General features: G+C 43.9%; 1 protein-coding gene across 2 annotated transcripts; it reads right to left on the bottom strand.

Annotated features, from left to right (window-relative positions):
* Positions 1–6,402: 6,402 nt before the first annotated feature.
* Positions 6,403–23,687, bottom strand: fignl2 (fidgetin like 2). 2 transcript variants are annotated; one of them, XM_056424078.1, is made up of 3 exons: positions 23,604–23,687; positions 21,947–22,087; positions 6,403–10,892 (listed from the first exon to the last, which is right to left on the bottom strand). In XM_056424078.1, exons 2-3 carry the CDS (start codon positions 21,969–21,971, stop codon positions 8,848–8,850), a joined length of 2,070 nt encoding a protein of 689 aa, XP_056280053.1. In that variant the 5' UTR covers positions 21,972–22,087; positions 23,604–23,687; the 3' UTR covers positions 6,403–8,847. The 2 variants fall into 2 exon arrangements, with proteins under 2 accessions (XP_056280053.1, XP_056280052.1); XM_056424077.1 differs by lacking the exon at positions 23,604–23,687 and having other exon boundaries at positions 21,947–22,162.
* Positions 23,688–23,928: the final 241 nt, after the last annotated feature.

The following is a 23,928-nucleotide window of genomic DNA, read 5'->3' as shown; positions in this document are numbered from 1 at the left end:
TTTAACACAGAAACCACAAGCCTACTCAGCCCTCTCGTGGGCTTGATCAACTTCCACATAACGAAGCGTAGGCGGAGGAACGTTGAGTCATTTTACGAGATGCTGTAATTTCCAGTCAGACTGTACTGAGACCAGGCACGTGCACAGACATTTTGGGGGGCAGGTGCTCAAACCAAAAAAAAGGGCACCCAATGCCAAAAAAAAATTCTGAATGAGTTGAAGCATTAGCAGCAATACACTGATGATGCTGTCCTCGACCTGCGTTTCCTCTGGGCAGCATCAGACCGCTAGCTTACATTTTCTTTATGAATAAAGATGAATTATTATATAGCAACAACAGTACAAGCGTTCTGATTGGCTAATGGGCGTCATGCCAGCCACGTATTGCCCTCCTAGCTGGTCTGATACGGATCTGTATTGCCCTCTTACACTAAAAAAAACTATTCAAGCCCTTCTTAGAGGTGACACATTTAAATATTGTTTGATATATTTAAATAAATCAATTACAAAACGAAGATATTTATATTGAATGGGTGTAACACAACATGTAGGAATACTTTCATTTATTAGATTTATCTAGGTTACACTCACAAAAACGATTCAAGCCCTTCTTAGAGGTGACACATTTAAATATTGTTTGATACATTTAAATAAATCAATTACAAAAATAGATATTTATATTTAATGGGTGGAACACAAAATGTATGAATACTTTCATTTATTAGATTTATTTAGGTTAGATGGTGCGCATATCAACTCAAAATAAATATGTTTCATTGAGGATTACCCTTTGCGCATGCGCCAGCTGAAAATCAGTTGTTTGCATGAGGTGAACACACTTTCAGGGCTGTATGGTGGTGTAGTGGCTAGCACTGTCGCCTCACAACCAAAGGGCCGTGGGTTCAATTCCCAGTCGGGGCGGTCCTTCTGTGTGGAGTTTGCATATTTTGTTAGTTAGTTAGTTTATATTTTGAGTTGGACAAACATAAATTAATTTAATTTAATGAATATCGTTATTTTATTTTAAATGTATTTGATGCAAATGAGTTGGACTAACTTAATTACATTTTATTGCACTGATGTGCTAAATTTGAGTTGGAGTTGCATATAATTGTTGGATGGAAAACCTGCCAACAATTTAATTGAGTTCATCCAATGAGTCATTTCTTTTAGTGTACGTCATTTTCAAAATGAGCGATATTGATAGACATCAACAGCCAAGAGCAGTGGTCCTCAAACTAAGGCCCGCGGGCCGGACACGGCCCGCCTCCACATTTGGCCCGGCCCTCTGAACAAGAGAGGCCGTATGATTTTTTTTTCAGTCTGGCCACGCAAATCCTAGACTAGCCCTTGTTAAATACACTCAAAAAACGATTCAAGCCCTTCTTAGAGGTGACACATTTAAATATTGTTTGATACATTTAAATAAATCAATTACAAAACGAAGATATTTATATTGAATGGGTGTAACACAAAATTTATGAATACTTTCATTTTTAGATTTATTTAGGTTACACTCACAAAAACGATTCAAGGCCTTCTTCGAGGTGACACATTTAAATATTGTTTGATACATTTAAATAAATCAATTCCAAAAATTAATATTTATATTTAATGGGTGTAACACAAAATGTATGAATACTTTCATTTATTAGATTTATTTAGGTTCGATGGTGTGCATATCAACTCAAAATATATGTGTTTCATTGGGGACTACCCTTTGCGCATGCGCCAGCTGAAAATCAGTTGTTTACATGAGGTGAAGAGACTTTCAGGGCTGTACGGTGGTGTTGTGGCTAGCACTGTCGCCTTACAGCCGGATGGCCGTGGGTTCAATTCCCAGTCCTTCTGTGTGGAGTTTGCATATTTTGTTTGTTAGTTAGTTAGTTTATCTTTTGAGTTGGACAAACACAAATTAATTTAATTTAATGAATATCGTTATTTTATTTTAGATGTATTTGATACAAATGAGTTGGACTAACTTAATTACATTTTATTGCACTGATGTGCTAAATTTGAGTTGGAGTTGCATATCATTATTGGATGGAAAACCTGCCAACAATTTAATTGAGTTCATCCAATGAGTCATTTCTTTGAATGTAGAACGGAATAATAATTATCTCTCTCTCTTCTCTCTCTCTCTCTCTCTCTCTCTCTCTCTCTCTCTCTTCTGTCTCTTCTCTCTCTCCTCTCTCTCTCCCTCTCTCTATTCTCTAAACATAACTAACGTCAGTAAACAGCTGGACAAGACTTTGAAATCACGGATTTCGTGAGTTTTTGTTTGTTTATTTTTTTAGGAAACGTCGGACCAGGTGTGACTTCATGTTTTCAGCAGCGCTAATGTTGTGGTTGATTTATCACAAAACAACGTCAGGGAACAAACACCGTCATGACCTGTGTGTCTGATGCTGCGCGTCAGAGGAAAGGAGGTGCACCCGTTTAGTAGCGCGAGGAGCACTGCGCGGAGGAGGAAGTGGAGGAGGAGGAAGAGGAGGGGCACGGCGGGGGGAAGAGGGGCGGGGGGGGGGGCTCTTTTCACATCCAGGGCAAAAGGGCTGGTGCTTGAGCACCACTCGGGCTTTATCTGTGCACGTGCTGCCTGACTGAGACACATGATACCATATCTGCGAATGGCATTGTCGATGCCAGTGATTGCACTCGCCCTCTCTCAATGGCAGCGGATTCAAGTCGGACAGCTTCCCAACAGCACCCACTGCCGGAAAGTTATCAGGCCTGTGCTAATGACTGTCACTCAGGTGTTTACCGGCCTGTGACCTCATGTTTTATGTTTATGTTACAGTGTGTTGAGGGGATTTAGGGTCGATACGGACATATTTGGACATTATAAATATTCTATTGCTTGAATGGAAATATAGGCCTATATTAATTTAAGATCAGTCTGCCCACATGACCACCTGTCAGCATAATGCAGGAATAAATCAAACTATTCCACACATGGGGACTTCAATTATATATTAAAATAATATATCACATACATGTGTATTATATAATGCAGGCCAATACTGTACACACACAATTAGAATATGTCATGATAAAATATGACACATGATAACATAATCTAGGACTAATAATCCTGTTGTGTAGGTTGTTTATTATATACTGTTTAACATACCAAGGACATAAATATGTGTCATAGTTGTGTCATAGTTGGGCCTTGTGGGCAAACACCAGGAGTAGCCTACAAGGAGGAATTGGAACATGTGATGTGTGATTCAGAGACAGTAAGACACATCGTCAAACTATACTTCAATTTCTCTCTTCAAAGAAGCGAGCTGTGAGGAGCTGGAGGAACGATGAATGCCACAAAAATTCATCTAGTTGTAGCCTTATCCGTTGGGGTCTAATCAGAATGTCTTCGTGGCACAATCGGGTAAACCGTGAGGTTTAATATGTTCTTGGACCGACCACCTGAGGGAAGTAGAGAGCTGCCTTAAAGCTGCTTCCTCGTCGTGTTGAATGGTCTGTTTGAAATTAGGTGCCATGATAGCAAGATCACACATGATCTTCTGTTGACTACCCAACCTGAAGAAAACTACCCAAACTTTGAAGATCTTCATGTTAACTCCTTCATCTGAATTTATAAATATCGGATTCTGCTGCTGTTCTCACAGTGACCCTTCTGTTTCTCTTGTTGTCCTATACCTATTTACTATTTATTTATTCAGTGATCACATTTTTGTCATGTGAGAGGGGGCAGGTCAAGATGTTTTACCAGGACATTCCATCTGTCAAACCTAATTTCCTCAGAGTTTTGATTGACCTCTCCAACACAGAAACAATGCAGCTGCAAAGATTTGACCGTTTCCTTTGAAACAACTTGAGCAGTTTCCATCGTGCCATTCCTTCCTCATCCATGTTTCACTTTAGTTTATTTGTCTGTCTTGAAGCTGCAGACCTCATCTGATGCTTGTGATGAGTTATTTCTGTGTTTTCTCATTAGGTCTTGCTACTCTGTACAAAACTGTTGCAGAGCTGATGGACTAGTTACCATCAAGATTAGACTCTTTAATATTCAGGTCAATATTTGTGATGAGAAAACAGCTAATATCTCATGTTAAATTACATTGATCCCGGACACCAAATGCAATCTGCAATGGTTGCAAGTGTTTTGTCTGAAACAATATGCAGCACCACAGGCCAGAGTTTAAGAATATTATATCATTTAAAACCTTTCACTTCAAATTTGTCAAGCTTTTTAAAGCTTTTGAAAGCTGGTCTGCTGGTTGCAGGTTTGGTGTTAACATATATTCTTCAGATCATTGTTTGTATTACTGTTGTTTGCTGCATTATCACGCTCTGTGCATGTTGGCTGTAACTTGTTGGGGTCCTTTTAGGTAAAGGTCCCTTACTGCAGCTTTTAAACATCTGGAACCAATACAGCTGGGATGGCTATCTGTGGGACCAGAGGGCTCAGAGGTTGTAGGCTGTGTTGGGGGGTGAGGGGTTGGGCTAGTTGCTGCTTTGGCCCTGGGGGTCCATGTGTCCCTGACTTCAAAATAGACTTGATTGCTAACAGCTGGCAGTCCTAACTCACCCAGTGTCAGAGCTCTCCTCTGATGTCAACCTTGTCAGTATCAAGGCCCGGACAATGGAAGACCAGCAGCACAGGTAGAGGGGCCGTGTCTGTGTGAAATGAGATTGAGAGAATGACCTTTTTTTATGAAGGTTGTTACCATAAATAACTGTAAAACATGAACTATGTAATAAAATAAAATAACATAATATAGAAATTTAAATTGAGTGCATGGAGTAAATTTTTTTAAATCTCACAATCAGCACAAAACAATTCATAAACACTAAACAAAATAGATAATCATTAATGCATGCATGAGTAAAACCGCTCCTATTATAATTACACCATTGACATCATCAAATTATTTAAGATGTGCTATAATGCAAATTATTCTCTTAATCTCCCCTATTCAATAAATCCCAATTTTTTAAATCAATATAATTCATTTTGATTTTTGTGAAATGGTCGTACCTTATCAGTTTTTGGAAACACATGGAAAGTGTGGCAAAGCTGTGTCCCGCTATTCACTGCCACTGTATGAGTAAATAGGACAGCAGCTCATTAGCATCTTTTATTATCCAATTACAAACTCTGCTCGCCTAATTACCTCCAATCAGCAGGAAGAAGAACATGATTGACTTCCTGCAGGACAGAAGTCACTCAGGACAAGAAGGACAAACTGGTGATCAGTTGCTTACGGGATGGAAAGTGACTCACAGACTGTGAAAGTATATAAAATGCAAGAGTTTGTGTGAGAAGTGTCTTTGTCTTTGTCCAACTATCACAAATTGTCTTCCAGCAACACCACCATGGGGAAGTAAAGCATTTACAACTTTGTGACTGTTGCCAGTACAAAAACATCTAGAAAAACTCTAGGCAGTATTTTCAATGATTGATCTTATATTTGCCAAAATATTTCATCCATGAAGTGTGAATTTAGTAGTGAAGATGTAAAAATCTCTCACCTCACATATCAACATGGTCTATTCTACCTTTGAAAGGTTATTTTGTTCTGTGGATATTGTTATTGAGTTTGTGACAAGAAAAATAGGAAATCATTTTTTAAACAGCTGTAGAAACGATTATCCTTCATCAGCGGATGAAGGGCGGCCTCAGCACAGGGTTTTGCTTATAACAAAGCTATGCATCATTATTAGACTATTAATTACTCTGGCATCAACACCACCATCATTACTGTTCGACCGGGATTCTCCAACTTTGACGCACTATCCATAACTACAAATCCTGAGTCATGCCTCGACTAAACTTTCAATTCTTGGCACAGAGTTTCTCAGGTGTACTTCTTCTCTTAGTTAGTGTTGAGTCTTTAAAAGATGTCAGGCAAGACCAGAAATAGCAGAGGGCTGGCCGCCGGGACGAGCAGTTGTTTACAGACAGTGACAGGGAGGAAGGACCTGTGTGCTCTGGCACTGGGCCTGAAGCCTCCGGGGGGGTGCTAGCACCACTTCTGTTGCTGTTCTGGACACCGCAGCGCGTAAAAACACACTCACGTGCAGGCTGCCAAACATATGTGCATGTAGACACAAAACACACACTCAAAGCTTTTGTTCAAATCCTACACCCACACACAGAAAAACCATCACAACAAATGGCCTCAACTGAAAACATGCTTGTGTCATATCTAAGAGCAGCACACCGCCACATGAACCCACTTTTGTCCATTGACTAGGTCCTTTGTGTTACGTGAATTTATCAATCAGTTTAAGTAACTGTGTTGCCCTTAACATTGGGGTCAAGCCAGGCTACAAATACAGATATATATGGAAGCCACCATCATGTAATGTCTGCACTCTGGTCAATTGCAGTCCTTCAACTGTTGAGGGGGAAAAAAAGAGATCACCGCAGTGCAATATGGACAAATTCTGTTTAATATTGTGTGATACTCTTCTCTTAAAATACAGTCTTTTTTGAGGTAGACCATTACAGTTAAAGAACATTATTATCATGTTTCAAACAGACATAAAAAAAGACATGAAATAAATAATTTCATGTACAATATGCCGCAAAAATGAGGTAGAAATGGTTACAGAAAATGTACAATAACCAAGAACAAAGTTACCGCCAGAACGTATCAAAACATGTACAAAATAAAAGCTTGTTTTATTGGACAAACTGTCTGGAGTGGTGGGCACAACAAACATCAACATGTGAGCTACTTGTACCTTTAAGTCATCATTAATATTTAATTACATGTGAATAGTCGCAAGCATTATCTAGACCATGAGGCGGGGGTTGTTCTGTAAGTTGTAAATGTGTTTTCGGTTTCTGAGACTGATCAGTATGCACAGCGGGGATCACTCTAATTGATCTGGCTGTATGGCATGACTGAAGCCACCAGCTGGAGAGGGACGGCTGTGCTGTGATATAGGGTTGCTGGACATCAATCAGACCACTTCCACTCCAGAGGAATCGGTATAAGGGAGGGGAAGGGAGAAGGGGGGTGGGGAGAGGATGCAACGCCACATGGCCACTGGGGCTCGTGGCCAGGGGGCAATCCAATCTAATGAGATTGCACTGGGGAGAGCGAAAAAGAGAAAAATAATGATGAGGGAGAGAGGGAGAGACAGAGGGAGGAAAGGGCAGTGGGAGATATTGCATCACTCTGTGTACACCTCTTCAGGACCATAGCAACAGTCTAACATGAGCGACCTCTGGACCAGCATTCCAGTGACCAACGTTTTCCAGCCTGATAAAACAGAGCTGGTGGAAAAGGAGAGACTTCTAGATCTAGATTGCCTAAATGTTGTGTACACATACATTGTGCGTTCGTAGACTTTGGGATTTGCTGAAACGTACATACAGACATAATCTATAAACTGATTCGGCATCTGTGTTTTCTTTGTTGTCTTATTGTGCTCAGATGTTCACTGTGTGTGCACATGTATGATTTTGTGCATTGTATTTACATTTATAAATGGTATCTTGCAGCCGTAAAACTATGCAGACATGCATATACAGGATATGTAAACACTAAACAATACAGGGATTAGCAGTGCACAGTTTGTCCAACAAAAAAAGGAATATTTTCTGTTTTCTACATAGCATTTCTTGAAGACAATCATCACTCCACCATAAACTACAATACAAATAAAGGGTTAAAGAACAGAAAAGAAAACATGTTTATATATTCATATATAATAATACATGGATTTATGGCATCAAATATCCTTTGAAATACCTGAATTACATTCAATGTTACTCTTTGTAGCATATTCAAGTTTCTCTCCCGAGGTAAAAGCCCAGCGGTAGTGGGTATCACAAGACTGTCAGGTTTCTCCTCGCTTCTTTCTCTCGCTTCACGCCACTCTCTACTAAGACCCTAAGATTACATACATTCTTTATTTCATATTTCTGAGGTAAAGAAATTATTCCTGAGCATTTCAAACAAGACTACATACTAATAAAACAAAAGGAGTAAGTGAAAGAGAAAACAGACACGCTGTAGGTACACATTTTGTTCTGTAAGTGAGATTCTCAGGAAAACTGCAGAAGATGAGGAATGTGAAATAAAGAACATTATGGAAGTTATGATGCCGGTGAAATGTAGTGCTATTGGCAAGTGACAAGAATAAAGATATGTTTGAAGTATTTCTCCAGCCAAAAATTTTGAGTTCTGCAAGGTTTTACTTGCAGAACTCAACTCCTAGGATAGACTGCAGCAAAGTTTTTGATTTGAGAAAGATTCATATATTTATTGAGATTTTGGGGACAAGTCCGTTTTGAGAAATATAGCAACACTGTTGATGCATTTGGTTTGACATATTTTTGGTCAAGAACTGTGGTTTACTGAAATCTTTCTGTCTGATCCCAAGCCCTTCTGACTAAATAATTAGTGACAATCCAATGACTAAATCAACATTAAGATAAGGGTCGTGGACTGGCAATAAATAGGATCCTGAGAGTAGCAGTCAAAGGGGGGATTTTCCAAACCCTGATTATCCATAATCTTGGACCACGTCACCTGGCAACAAACAATTGATTTTGTCCCAGACCAAGGCTAATCAGGATCTCTGAGAGTATCCAAATAGTATAGAATCTGATTTTCCCATTGGCCAAAAGACTTATACACGACCACACTCAACAAGGCCTATTCATCTTTCTTTTCTTTGGGAAAAATAAAACATTGTGGATATTCATACGAAAACAAAAACAGCACACCATGGCATGCTTCTACCAGTCTCTGGCTCTTTTGGTTGTAAAATCTGTAATTACAGAACAACAAGAAAACATTCCCATGGCTTTCCATGTCAAAGCAAAGACGGAGAGTCCAGGTACAGTGACTGGCTGCTTCCTCAGTGGTTATACATCTTGCTCCACTCGATGCAAGTGTCCAGTTCTTTTGTGGTGGTGTGTGGGCGCACCTTGCAGAAGGCATTGTCAAAGTCTGTGAAGACTGGCGGCTTGGAGGATGAGGGGTGGCCATGCATGGCCCCAGAGGGGGAGGAAGCTGAGGAGAGTGCCTGCTGGCAAAGCTGCAGCAGCTCCCACACTGAGAAGCCCTCTGTGCGCTGCAGCACAGCACTCAGCTCCCTCTCGCTTAAGCTGCAGCCCTGGGGCGGCAGCGCCTGCAGCAGCACCTGCCTGCGCAAACCCACATCTGGCAGGCCAACGTGATAGCGTTTGGCAAAGCTCCGATGAACTGCATCTTGCAGCAGATCTGGCCTTCCGGTGGAACATACAAGAATCACCAGACCTGTGCTCCCCACCTGGGCTTTCTCCAGGGTGGTCAGCAGTGTCTGCCTCAGCCCCTCCTCTTCCATGGCCTCCACCTGGCTGAGCAGCACTACTGAGGGCTGCCGTGCCCCCGCTACCTGTAAAAGAGACCCCAGAATGTGCTCTGCCTCAGCCTTCCCTTTAGAGGCAAGCATGGCTCCACTTAACCGGTAGAAGGAAGCTCCCAACTGTGAGGCCAAAGAACGAGTCAGCGTCGTCTTACCTCCTCCTCGGGGGCCAAAGAGCAGGACGGTTCTTGGTGAACGCATCACTGGACTGGGCCTCAACACGGGCCACAGCAGGTCCTCCTCCAGGGCAGCCTTGACATGGGTGAGCCCAGCCAGCTCGCCCCAGCCCAGTGCTGGGCTGCAGTCCAGTAACTCTCCATTAACAAGGTCCAACAGTCGGGGGTCTGGGCTCTTCATAGTCTCAACAGTTGGAGCACACAATGGGGAGCGTTTATGGGCCTGTGAGCGGTGCTGCTGCTGCTGCTGGATGAAGCCCTGCTCTGCAACACTATTTTCCCCCGTCATGCCTGCTGGAGGGCTGTACTCCCCAACTGACCCATAGTGAGGAGACACGAGTGGCTGGGAAGAGGGCTTACCGGCCTTGAAGGTATGAGGGTCTGTGCTGCCTGAATTGCTGAAGCCTATTCCCCGGCATTCTGTTTTGTCATTCACACTGTAGGGTGAGTTACCCCCTGCCTTCAAGGGGTCATAGCTATATTTCCTGTAGCGAGACCCATCTGCGCTCTCATCATCTTCTATACTCATCTCAAATGCTTTTCTCTTTAATGTCCCTTCAGAATCAGATGTCACAAGGTTTGTGATCTGGTAACTATAGCTGCCTCCTACGACTGTGGACCTTGAGGGAACAGGAGATGGGGCAGATAGGCCGGAGGGAAGGTAAATTGCGGAGGGGTGGCTGTAGCTGGGGGCAAGGCTGGTCTGGGGAGGGTATGTGCTCGGGGGGTAGTTATAGACAGGTGTGGTCGGGCTATAGCTGGGCACTAGGGTGGGGGTGGATTGGAGACTGTGGAGGGAGACAGGGGGAAGTGCTGCACTGGGTTGGGGACAGTACGCTGAGGAAAGATAGGTGCCATTGTAGTTCGAGGGGTACTCACTGGAGCCACTGCAGGAGCTGCTGCCACTGTAGCCCGAGTCTGAGAGGTTACTGTTCACCACCGAAACACTACTAACCCCTGGAGGGCCTGCAGACGTGGCTATGGCCTTTGAACCTGAGAGGCTGTCATGGCCTCCAGGGGGCACCAGGGAATAGGAGGCATCAGTACCGTGCGACAGTGGCCAGGGCTCCAGTTCAGTTTTTGGGGCGTTGAGGCCTCCAAAGGCCCCTGGCTCTGGGTAAATGCCCACAGTAGGTGGTCGGTCATATGGTGAGTCCAGCGCGCCAGAATATCTATCAGCATAGCGCTTCAACAGGTTGGAGGCTGTGAGAGCAGAGATGTCATCATTGGCCCAGGCGTAGTTGTAGCCGCTGCGACCGCGAGAGTATAACTCCGACTTGTGGGCTGGAGAGGAGGTGGTGGAGGAGACGTCCAGGTGCTGCTCAGGCCACTGGCTGAGAGGCTGGGCATGCTCTGGGTTCCAGTGCATCTTTAACAGGCCTGTCAAAAGAAACACACAGGGGGGACCAGGTCAGGATTTTCCTATAATTACAATTACGTCAGAAAATAGTATATTGATGATGAAATGAGGAATGTTGGGCTGTGCAGCTTTGTGTTCATGCTGGATATGAATACATCTGGGGTTAATTTAGCATTTTTATTAATTTATTCCTTTCCTGTGAGTTGAAAATGGAGAAGTTTGTTGACTTCGATTGAAAAGTGAAATAATTCTCAAGGTAAAATTTGTAGTTCCAAGATTGCCAATATATAAAATGTCACATTACTTGTGATTTTTCAAATAATAGTCCAAATAACAGTCTATATTCGGTTTGAATTAGTAAACTAGACGGTGCAAAGCAGTATTAGTAGACATTTGTCAATGTCACAGTGACACATGGTCGGAGGCCCTCATCTTCATGAAGCCAGTGAAAAGAAATTGCCTTTCTTCTGTTTGGAAAGGAATCTTTTCTAGTGTTACCAACATATATGCTAGCTTTCAATTCTCAGAGAGGGAAAGGAAGGTTAAGGGGAGGTGAATAAGTAAGAAAAATAAATGTGTTGTTTTGCAGTTTACCATGTTGGAGTAGCAATAAGATCCCACTACTATTCCCTGTATTATTAACATCTGCAGGTCTCCCAGAGGACCTATTGTTATCTCCCCGTGCATGTTGCTCTGAATGCCTGCTTTCTTCGCCCTGCACCCCCACCTACCACCCACCCACCGTACACCAGAGCTCCAAAGGCCCAGTGGCCGGCTGGACATAAGGAGGGAGGGAGGGAGAAGGGAAAGAGTGTGTGTGTGTGTGTGTGTGTGTGTGTGTGTGTGTGTGTGTGTGCGTTCTTGTGTGTGTGTGTGTGTGGACAGTGGTGTGGAGAGAGTGAGAAAGACAGAAAGAAAGAAAAAGAGAGAAAGCTAGAGGGGGGTTGGGCTTGGAATTGCAGCATAGTGTGCTATTCATCAGCACAGTCTCCCATGGAACATTGGGAAAGTGGAATGTCTGTTCCTCTGGCTGACTTCAGCACTGGCTGAGCTCTGATTGATCATGGCTGCTACGCACCGAGGACATCGCTGAGCTAACAGCAGAAAGGGCAGTCGAGAAAGAGATTTTTGTTCCATGAATTGTTTTCCCTTAATGTCCCCTCATGCAAAGGTCTGATTTTCCAGTCAAACATTCAACTGACATTGCAAACTGAAATTTGTGAAACATGCATATCAAGTATAAAATGCATCCGCTAGATTTCAGTTGGAACACTATTCTGTTTATTTTCTCAAGCCCATTTGTTAGTGTGTCTGTATATTCAACTGTGAACACTATATATGTGTACGTGTGTATTTTTTCACAGTAATACAAACATGTATTTTCATGACGAATAGCGATACCTCTTGCTGAGGCATTAGCTTGACATTCCATACATAGCTTGGCATTATTGAAGTGTCATGATTTACCCTGAGGTGAGCACTACTCCAGCCATAGACAGGGAGGTAAGAAGGAATAGAGCACAAAGCCGTCATTACTGGCCTCTCTGCCTTTCCCTCAGTGGCCGGCTGATGATTCATTATTCATGGCTGTCTGCGTGTGTGGAGCCAGGCTTCTTATTGCCATTTAACTCAAATCTCAAACTCCACAGTCTGCACTTCTGCTGCTGCCCTCTCTAGCTCACTCCTTAACTTTGCCCTCTTTCTTTGCCCGCTTTCCAAACCTCCCCATGTGTGTTTTCAGATTACACCCGTTATTTATTCAGTCAGAAGAGACCAGCAGACCAGATGGCTGTTGGATTATCATGTCCTTCATATTCAAATCCACTGCCTTAAATTCCCAATGGCCAAACCAGTTCAAGTACTGCCGTAAGCTTCAGTCAACCCACACACCCCTCCACAGCTAGAGGTAAGGGAACATTCTCACACTCGGTTCACTTTTTTACAAACATGCTGAAGACATTGTCTTGTCCACACCCAGATGACCACATATTTCTGCGGTCTGACTCGCAGGCCTTTGTCCGGGCTGCAGAAACCATATATATCCTGCAGGCCCTTCCCATCTGCAGCCCAACCAGTGTGCAGCCCCAATAATGGGGCCTGTGTGTGACAGAGATGGATGAGAGCCCAGGGGAGCTCATAAAACCTGCAGCGGGGAGGTAGGGATGGAAGAGGGAGGGGAAGGAGTGGACAGCAGGCGCTTCGTCCTCTCTAAGCAGACTGGAGCGGACATTAGAGGACTCAGTGAGGCAGGCTAACTGCTGTCCACTCCATCACCACAGTAGCACCAATACAGAATGCACTTCTCTCACACTACCCCCTTGACCAAGGTAATGACCAGCTGCGCATAAGAACCATATCACTGTTAAATCTGAGAGTAATTACGTTCTAAAACAAAGTGCATTACACTCAATAATTATTTCTGTGTGTACACAGTGAGTGAGGTGAGTGATAGGCCGCTATTTATTCCCCTGATGAACACAGCAGGGTTGCAGAGCAGTTTAGCCTTCTCCGTGTAATTAGATCTTGGCCTTGGCTGGATTGTGGTTTTTAGAGCAGGAGCGCTCCACAATGAATTGAGCTCTAATCTACACTTCTGTTTAAATCAGAGCAATCATGTCAATGAATTCACTGGAGGGGCAGGAAGAAAGCTAAGATTAGAAGCAGGAAATCAGGACAGTGTGGACATACTGAGATTCATTTAAATATAGATTTCACTGCCATGCTAGATTTTAAAATGATCCTATAACACAGAAGAGACACACTGCGAAATAATTTTAGAATTTTGTGATCCAGATCTACATAATTATGTTGTAACCTTCACTTATACATATTGAACTCCAATACTTTGACATGTCTATCTCCTGCCACACCCCAAGTCAACCATCCTCATATTAAGAGATGGATTATGGATACATTTAAAAAAAACACATTTACTAAGAATGGTTGAGGACCTCAGTATGTTTTAAAATATGAGTCTACCCCTCATTCAATAATTGTGTCGGCCTTTGTTCCTCTCAACATAAGCAGTAAAGCTGCTATGTGATCCAGTGTTGTGCACCGATGAATACATCTCTCTTCACTAAATCAGATCCTTCATAGTCTCCAGCCCGCCAGGGCGGATTTTCTTTGAGGAAAGAAAGGGTCTCTGAGACCCTTGAGAGAGACTAGTCCACTAAATGACATTACGGGGTGAAGACCTATCCTCTGCACACTATGTCATCTTGCTGAACTGCTTCTTCAAACGGCCAGATATTCACTGTTGGATTTAAGTCTACGATCCCGACCTTGGCGGTAGAGCCAAGAAGACCATCCTTTCCACTTAACGGGTGATTGGAGCCTTTTCGGCAAAAGTGGAGTCTGCCATGATCAGATGGTCCCTTCTCCGCCAGTCTCTCTCCCAGTCTTCCAAGCGGATCGCTCATGCAGAGGGGTCACGCCTCTCACAGTCCCGCCCCTCAGGCCAAAGTCACCAAAAGGGCTCATTACCAAAGACTTACCGCCACATGTTGTCAAAACTTTGGTGTGGTTCTGGCTCAGGTTCTGCTTCCAGTCATCAACCGGGGGGGCACGGGCCGGCTCCCAACTCCCTTGAGACCGAGGCACCACCCGCTCCCCGTTAGTAAAATCAAGCCAGTTGTGTGAGACACACTTGCCCTCCCCCTCCCCCGCCCAGTTCCCCCGCCTGGGTGAGGCAAGGTCCGTCTAAGTCCGACTGTCCACCGGAGGGGACATGGGCAGCAAAGCAGATGCAGACTGAAGGGGTTTCGTCCTGAGAAGTTGATAAGCTGCTTCATTTATCAATATAGACTCTTATCTATCCACCATTTCGACTTTTACAATCAGCCTGGGCCATGGCCCTGGGGGGGGGGAATTACTGTGCACCGGACAGATATATGCTAGAGAGGTTCATCATTTATGTTCGCTTTTCTCATTCACCTATGCTCATGCTCGGTCAGCCCCGCCGCCCCGCCTCTGACTTGTGTCTTGTGTTAGTCTTTGCCACCATGCCCCTTTCCCCTCAGTCCTTCTGTGTCAGTCTGTCTGGTCTTTTGAGTCAGGATGTTGTGCTCTGTGGCAGTTTTGAAATTTTTCACTCACCACGAGCTTTCATTTTTTCACTGCAGAACCGAAAAAAAAAGTACTTACTAAGACTTTATCTGTGTGTCCCGGTCGCAATTGGGGGTCCTTCCCCAATGTCTGAGATCGTAACATCCAGTCAGTAAGGAGTTTGATTGAGTATGAAATAGGTTATCTGTTGTGCTGTTAAACTTATGGTGAACAGAAATTGGTTAAAATATACATAAAATAGTGAAGAGAGTACTTTTCTTTGCTCCCAGGGCGCTTCACAGCAGCCAACTGCTCCTTAATAACTAAGAATGGGTTAAATGCAAAGAAGAATTTCATATATGTATATAACTATGTAATATGATGATAAAAGTCTTAATTCTCCTTCTTCTTCTTCTTTTATTGACCAAGCTTGATAAGAACCGTATGTGGATGCACACGTCCCACTATGTTTGGGTGGGTGTTCTCGGCCCCAGGAGAGACAGATGTTCTTCTGCTGACCGCCTTACTGTCTTCGTGGCCATTGTGATGGAAGTCCGTCCAGCAGACGTGCGCGGCTCTGCAATCCAGTTGGCCCTGAGACAAAGCCTAAAGGATCCTATTGTTAGGGGCCTATCTAATTATGGAAATCTTATTAATCTATTCAGCAGCAGTCCACTGACAGCTTTTGTGTCAGCCTGGGATTTATTGAGGGACCTGTGTGAGCTGCATCCTATTGTAGGAGTGCGTGATGAAGACAGTGGCATGGCTCTCTCAGCAGAAACCAGCTTTACTTTGAGGAGGCCCTAAAATCAGAATTAGACTACTTATGGCTCAGGGGGGAGCGTGTTAGGTTCATCTGTGATTTCTGCCCGAAAATGCTCCAATCTGCCATCTACAAAGCCACTGAGTCTCATGTTGACACGATGAAACCGGAGTAGTTTTTGGCCTGTATAGGCTGGTAGAACTCTAGACTGTGCTGTGGTTTCCTATAAAATAAGTATTAGTGGGTGAGATGAAACGTTATCTTGGCAGGAAGCCTGAGACGGAGGGCTCCAGTGCCGTTTCACTGCTCCCTTGAGGTTGCTTTCATCCTTCTCCCTTCCCGGCACTTTTGTTTTCCCTGCCCCGAGGAACAAAACGGACACGGATGCAACAACCCTTCTGGGACAGTGTGCTATTAAACTGTGTCGATTGTGAAGAGGCCGCTTGTAAACAAGACCGCCGTGGATCAATCAAATCAGGGCTCTATTCACGACTGAGCTCGACCCCCACCCACCGAGAGAAAACGACCAACATCTCCAGTCGGTCGTGCAACCTCGCCGTACAGGCACAAATTAGGGAGAGCAATGTGCTTGTACATAGATCCATGAATCCTGTCATCCTCTGTTCCTAATCTCTTATAAAACATGAATAAGAAGAGCAATCATGATGCAGACCTACTTTTCTGTTCAACTACACAATTACAAAATGTATTGCATCAGGTCAGAATTTACTGCAGGATTAAAAAGTTGTTCTTTTGTTTGTCTTTGGCTTGCTTTGCATAATCTCTATTGGATGTCTGTATACTTGTGTTTACTCCTTTTGTAATCATATTATTGCGCAATAACTCGCAAAATATATACATTATTTTAAAAAACAGGAGAAACTGTCCAGCCAAACCTCACCTGCTCTAAATGAATCTGCTGACCTCTATGACCTCCACAATGAAAGGGTAATTCTGTCCAGGGAGTGAATACAAAAACAAAATTCTTTCAATATTTCCAAACAGAAAGCTGCAGAGAGAGGGCAGTGTCAAGTTGTTTTGTGAGTGCTGCTCCGGCTGTTGTGGCAGGGATTCAATTTAAAAACATCTCAGAAACAGACCATTTAAAAAGAAAAGCTTCAAATGAATGCAGTTATAATAAAAAGAGCAGAGCCGTACCAAATGAGAATGACAGGCAGAAAGTGGAGAAGAGGGCAGCGTGTGACAGACACTATATTTGTGCTGATAAATCACAAACCTGATGCTGTGATCACTGCATTAGTCGTTTGGTATTCAGCGAGCGCAAGCTGATCAATGAGCTGACGGCTGAAACTCCTGCTTGCTGGACATGAATATGTTGAAGAAAGTATGTCTTTCTTGAGAATTCTTTAAACACTTCTCTGCATTTCAGCAAACATGTTAAAGAAACTGCTTCGTACAATCATGAACTGAGTGCCGTGTGCAAAAGGAGAAGCACTTAGAATCTGTTATTTATTCGTGTTTGTTATCTTGATTTGTTGTTCACTCTTGAAGCCCCTTAAGTTGTCTGTTCTCAAGTTCACTTTGATTTATGACACTAATATCAGGCAGGACATTCTCACTAGTCTGCTGCCGTCCTGCCGCTGCATACTGCATACCTGCTCTGTCATAAAAACACCAATCTGAGAGGTCGGCCACAATTCACAGCGTGCCAGGTTGAGACAGTGGAACATTGTCTCTGTATGTTCTCTCACTTTGGTATGATACACACATTTTACTTGCAAAAAAAACCCCCAAAAAGTATAAATTCCTTACATATTCTGTGGAAATATGTATATTGTACAATTGTGAAGTTACAAAATGTCAAGTTACCTCCAACAATATTCTCCCCACAGATGCTGAATAACCTTATCGTGTGGGGTTTTGTCCAAAAAGAAACGGTAAAGGAAGTTTGAGGTCAGTCCTTGAGGCCCTTCCCAAAGCACCTTAAGACAGGGATGATGCACACACTGGACAACAAAGATCATAATTCATCAGACATGCTTAAGTGGGCATTGCTAGGGCAAATTTTTATTAATCCATGTGTTAGTTACAGGGCTACTATCAATCAAGAGAAACACAACCCCACAGTCCCTCTCTGCCTCTCGCTCCCTCTGGCTCATCGGCTCTCTCTTTCATGGCCCTAATAAGATGCAATAACAGAAGAGCTCTGGTGGGGAGTTTTCACACCTGCTGCCCAGCGCAAAAGCAGACGCAGCTCTTTTCAAACACGCCTCACCAGTCGAATCCCAGGAGGAAGGAGCCCATCTCCTGCGGTGGCATTGAGGGATGTCCTCTGTGTGCGTCTCTCTCTCTCTGCACCTTCCTCTCCCTGTGGAGACAGCTATCGGTACTCCACGTATCAGAATAACACTTTGAATCACTTTCATCCCCCTTTGGACATGTTGGGATGTCAGAATAGTTGTTGTCAGTGTGTGCTCTTTTGGGGGTTTTAGTGGAAGAAAAGAGTCTGCCAACAGTGTACAGAGTATTTTAAGATAATAGTAAAATCATAATACCTATATCTGTTCTAAAAAATAGGTAGAATAAAAGACAATTATTTCTCAGAACCAGTCAATAAACTGAATAAAATAAGCTTCCATGTGGTGAATTCATTAGCGCCGAACAAATATTCAGGGTCGTTAAAAGTTGTTGTTTTGCAGAGGAGACGGAGGGGAGCAGGAGCCAAACTACTTGATGGGATTTGTTGAACATTGATTCATCGACAAACGTGTTTAGAATTGATAATGATAGTGCAGCAAAAAGCAAACTCCAATCTGAGAGCATGCTCATTTTACAGCCCTTTTCTTGGCACTCTCCAAAACTAGAAAGCCACCAGATTAATTGCTGGATACGTCACTTCATGCTCGTAATTTTAGAAACAACTCCCCCATCCCCCGTGCCTGCAAGCGCACGTCCACAAATGGCAGAACCCTGTCCACCACCACCCCCGTACAACCCCCCTCCCCTTCATGAAAAACAGGGGCCCTATTTTCTGTGACTGCAGGCTGGCTTTCGGTCATTGTGTCCACTAATATATCAGAGAACAGCTGTCCAAAGGCTCTGTGATGACCAATCACCCTTTCCATCTGTCTCACTCGCCCAATCTCTGTTCTATCTCCCCCTCCTTAACTCTTTTCCTTGCAATCTCTTTCTTGCCCAGATTCTCTGCATCTCCACCTCCCTTATTCGCTCCCCCATTCCCAGTGAGCATGTTGCATTCCCTCTCTGTCCAAATCCCCTGGCCCCAATGTGTTCCCATCTTATGCTCTCAGCACATGGACAGCTCTGAGACGTGTTTTCTGTTCGTACACACCCAAATTGGAGGAAGCTCAATATATCAACAGCCATGCTTCCCTCTGTGGCCATGCAGTTTATGATCCCTGCAGCAGAAACACATCATGGCGTATGATTAAAGTATGTTATTTCTCAAGTGTGGTCATTTACTAATTAGCTCTGCTCGTGTGAAAGAAGTTGTGTCTCATTGTTGAGCTCTGAATTCTGCTGCCTCAGGAATCCAGTGAAGTGTTGCCATCCAAATGAGCCTCACCACCTTGCTTCTTAATTGGGCCCTTAACGGGAGCGGAGGTCTCCTTAATGAGCTGATGAACCCTCAGAGAGACAGAGCCCTGGGCCGGTGGACTCACAGGGCCCTGGGTCCCTAACCTTCTTTTCTTGTGGACACAAACGCATGCACAACATACACACAGACATATACACACACAACCACACACACTGGGGGCTAATTAGAGCCCATTCACACCCTACACTAATGATCCCTGTGCTTATTCACACACACACACAAACACACACTTTGGCAGGCTGTGTGTTTACTGAAGGGCCTCACAGGCCCCTCCACCGCCGCACTCATACCACTCTGCCTACAAAAGGAATAGACGCTGGCACAGCCCTCCAACCTGCTCCTTCAGGACGAGCCAGGATGAGATCTACTCCTTTTTTTCTATACAAACTAGTCCATGACTTAGCCGAGTCATTCACAAAGACACTTGCACAAAACATAAAAATAGAGCCAGCAAGAGAAAGGAGAGGTAGAGGGGTCAGTCAGAGGAGAGCTATAAAAACTGCCAGATTTGGACTCCGGTGTGTAGTTTCTTTGTGTGTGTGAGTGTGTGTTGTTTTAAAAGAAAAGGTATCGCTACACCAGCGGGGGCCCCAGCAACAAGAGTTAGGGCACTCTTGGGTTGGCAGCCTGGGACTGATTTAAGAGTGTGTTTGAAGTGCAGATTACAGATTCTTTGCACCAAATCCCACCAGGAGTATCCATGGCCTCTGGAATCTCTCTCAGGTTTCTTCTCAGTCCGGCCATGGCTGCTTGCCTCAGCTTGAAGTCCTCCGGACTGGCCGGAGACTAGAGTCAAGAGCTAAGGACCGGACACACCGGGAAACAACAGGACACACACACTGGCTTAAAGTTGGATCCAAATCAGTGAGATTACATTTTTCGGGCAGTCCCGAAGTCAAAGAGTCTGTTTGTGGCTGTACCTGTCCTAACCGTTTGTCCCCATGCATTGACACACTGGGACCCATCTATGTGCCGGGGCATAAATGCTTACAGCAGGAGTCCGAAATAGCATTGGAAAGTGGGAATGCTCAACAATCCCACAAAGGGGATTCCAACACGGAGGTGAGAGTCTTCGCATGTCCGGCACATATGAAAAGTCCCTCACAGTTGTATTTTTCACGCAGCAGACTCATGACTACAGTCTTTAAGTAAAAGACAGTGAGCTGCAGTGTCACCAGCGAGCACAGAGGTGTGTTTGTGTGTCACTGGTCTGAGAGTAAACAACAAGACGACATAACACTGCTGTGAGCGCTCACGTCGAACGTTCCCTCTGTCTGCACACTCGCACACTAGCAGGCTGTTCTGAAACAATCTCACTGCTGCAGAACAGAGATACTCTGTACTTGAAGAACTGTGAAACTTCTGAACAGAGCCAATGAAAACCATCATTGTGCATCCTGAACGTAGAAGCAAATCACACACAAAGGCATTAACGCACTAGAAGATTCCCATGAAGGACAAGCCCTGTGCAGGCGCTGAAAGCATGCTAACTATTCTACCAGCAGTTTGTGACATTCTTGGACGAGCCGTCTTCTTTAGCAGCAGGGAGAGTGTGTTCAGTCAGTGTGGACTAGCAGGGTGCAGGGAGCTGATGGAACAAATAAGTATGCATGTTCTTGCAAATTATTGGTGTATCAGTTGCACTTGAGCAAATTAGCTGGATTTAAAGCGAAAACATTTTTAAAGGGACGTGTCTGGGAGAACAGGCATTAAACGTGTTGATGTTCATCAAGAGCAACTCATGAAAAGACATGGTTGACACATAAGGTTGCAAACTACTATTGACTATTGGCAAAAATAACATGTGCTATTTCAAGGGTGAAAGTTACAAAGCAAACAAGTGTCATGGCAACTGTCAAACAGCTCATGAAGCTTCAATCAGGCTGTTTTGGCCAGTAGGATGTATCATATCCCCACAATTGCCTTACACAGACTGCAATCCATTTGTGGGATGTAAAAAAAAAAAAAATCGATGAAAAAAAATAATTTAACCATTCTGTTTGCTTTGTCCTTATTTTCTTTTAACTGACATGTCAATAATGCCCCTTTGAGGCAAGTTAAAGTGCTGGAAAAAGAGGTTCTTGAGGGCGAAGCCACGGAGGCAGCCCCATGCTGGCCGCCAAACAATGCTGTTTAGGAGAGCCAGAGCACCGGGCTCATATGAAACCTGGTGAGAGGGTGCAATGGGGGAGCCCAAAACTGGACACGTCAGTTATTAGGTCAGCATTTAAGGGAGAAAAGAGAAAATGGAAAAAATGGGGAGAGCATTGGGCAGCATGTGTGGTGTGAAGTCCTGAGCTGTATTGGTAAACGGACACTAGCAGAACCGAGGGGTTTCTATTGCTCACACCGTCTGCCCTCAAACCTCCCTCTGTCTCTCTTTCTTCCCCATTGGTGTCTTCCGCCTGGTGATGAAACATTCAGAGAGGGCCGGTGCTCGGGGGTTTAGTATTTCCACAGTGCCGTCAAGGAAAAAGTCAGGTTTCTCTCATGAGGCGTGCACATTTTCACAGTTACCTGAGCATGCTTTCCTTATATTTGCAAAATACTGAACACAGTGTCTCCTCCCACTTGTTTTTAGAAGTGGGGGCTCATTGATTCAGACAAAGTCCAACTAAGTGAAGTGAAGCTTTGCGATGTGACATGCTGTTCGGTTGAGAGAAAGAAAGTTGTAGTCTACTCACTATAGGGGACAATAGGACTCAGCATTCTGTGGAGCTGGTCTCAGGAAGGCGGAATGCTGTTTTGTGAAAGCCAGCTAAGGTTAGCGTCCGTCCGGCTGTAGTCCATCACAGGCATGAGCTTGCACTGACAACAGAACAGCCCTAAGAGAGAGAGAGAAAAAGAGAGAGAGGTGAGGCAGTTACAGGCTGCTGCACAATGTCTGGACAAACACTCACATGTCAACCAACCCTTTCGCACAAGCTCACACGGCAACAAAAACCTAAACACACACAAACACACAGCCCAGAATTCACCCAGAGGATGATAGAGTTACTGACCAACCGTAGAACCTTATCAGTGTAACACAAACAGAATACACACACACGCACACACACACAGTCGGACAAATTGACACACAGAAGGGTATTCATTATAGGCAGGCATTAAGCTGATTGTGAAGCCGTGTGCAGCCTCTAAAGAGGGCTTTCTCAATCTGCCTCACAAAAAGAGGCATGCATACCATTGCTCTGTGCACTGGGGCAATAAAGACTGCATTCTTAGGAGACCGGACACTTTTGGAGCCGCATCAGCAAAATGCAGAGGAAAACTGTTTTCAAACAAATGTTTTACTTTGCAATATATTTTTTTTAAATGACAATAATAAATACGACTCTTTTATGTTTATATAAATGAAGCAGTTTGAAAAAACTAATCAGTTCAACCAACTATGTCTATTTTCAAAGATCTCTCAAAATGAAATACAGTCTATTCTGGTTTGTGTTGTAAATGTCATATTTTAATCATGCACAGATTAAAGACAGTTTAATCCTCCAGTTTATATCATTGTATTCTGATATGAGGCATCTCTCTGAGCAAACCCAGGAGATTAAAAAAAATCTGGAAAATTATTTTTTTCCTTACAGAAATTTGGGTTCTTTCTCAATTCTTGGGAAACCAATGCATATTTTAAATCAATAGAGAGATGACTGAAATAGTCTTCCTGTTTTTTTAATCTGTCAACATGTTTCTGTATAAATACACACTCCATCTATAACAAAACTCTACAGTATCAATTAAAAAAACAAAATCGGCAGTAAAACATAACACAAACTGAAATATATAAAACAACTTAACAGTATTTAATAGTAGTTATGCAACATTTTGATATGTATTGCTTTACATTATTACATGTTAACAGATAATCTCTTTCTTAGTGTATAGAAAAACAAAATAAGTCAGTTACCAGTTCATATTCAATATACCGTTTCACACAGAAGAGATATTACGCAATGACCACACGGCAGTCCCTGGACAGGCTCTACGTATAACACTGCCTCCGACTATGACCCCTTATGCTGAACAGTCAACTTTTAACACTCTGCCCAGAATAACTAACTGCACTCAAGCAGCAAACCGCAACTTCCACTTAAAACAAACACAGCTCTGTCCTTGCACAGTTCAGAGAGAGGCTGAGAGGACATGGCAGATTTCAGAGGTTTGGTTTGCTCAGAGAAATGTCTCATGATCAGTGGCCAAAGAGGAGAGCTGCTATCAGACGCTCAGCACCGGTCCTCCTCCAACTTCAGTCAGCCAGCGGAGCCAAGTCAGCCAGCAGGGAGAGCAGCAGGCTATGACAGCAGATCAACACAGAGCTGCAGAGAAGACAGGCAGCCTTACCTACTCATGCCTGCATGTCCTCCATCAGATCTGAAAGCGCTACAATAATCCCTGGAGCACAGCAGACTTGTGTGTACACTGCTATGCTTTTTTTCCACATATGGGACACAACTCCACTCTATCTCCCTCCCTCCCTCTCCTTCTCTCTCTCTCTCTTTCTCTCTCTCCCTCCCTCTCTCTCTCTCTCTCTAGCCAGTGACAACAGAGTGAGTACTCAGCTCCCCTCCCCCATGGATCTCCCATCCCCCTTTCCCTCCCTCTCTTTATGCTAAAAGCATTTAAGTAGGAAGCAAGCGAGAGGGTGGGGGACTGACCAATCCTGCTC

Source organism: Pseudoliparis swirei, chromosome 9, assembly GCF_029220125.1.
Source record: "Pseudoliparis swirei isolate HS2019 ecotype Mariana Trench chromosome 9, NWPU_hadal_v1, whole genome shotgun sequence".
Taxonomy (NCBI): Eukaryota; Metazoa; Chordata; class Actinopteri; order Perciformes; family Liparidae; genus Pseudoliparis; species Pseudoliparis swirei.
This window is presented reverse-complemented; position numbering and strand designations above follow the sequence as displayed.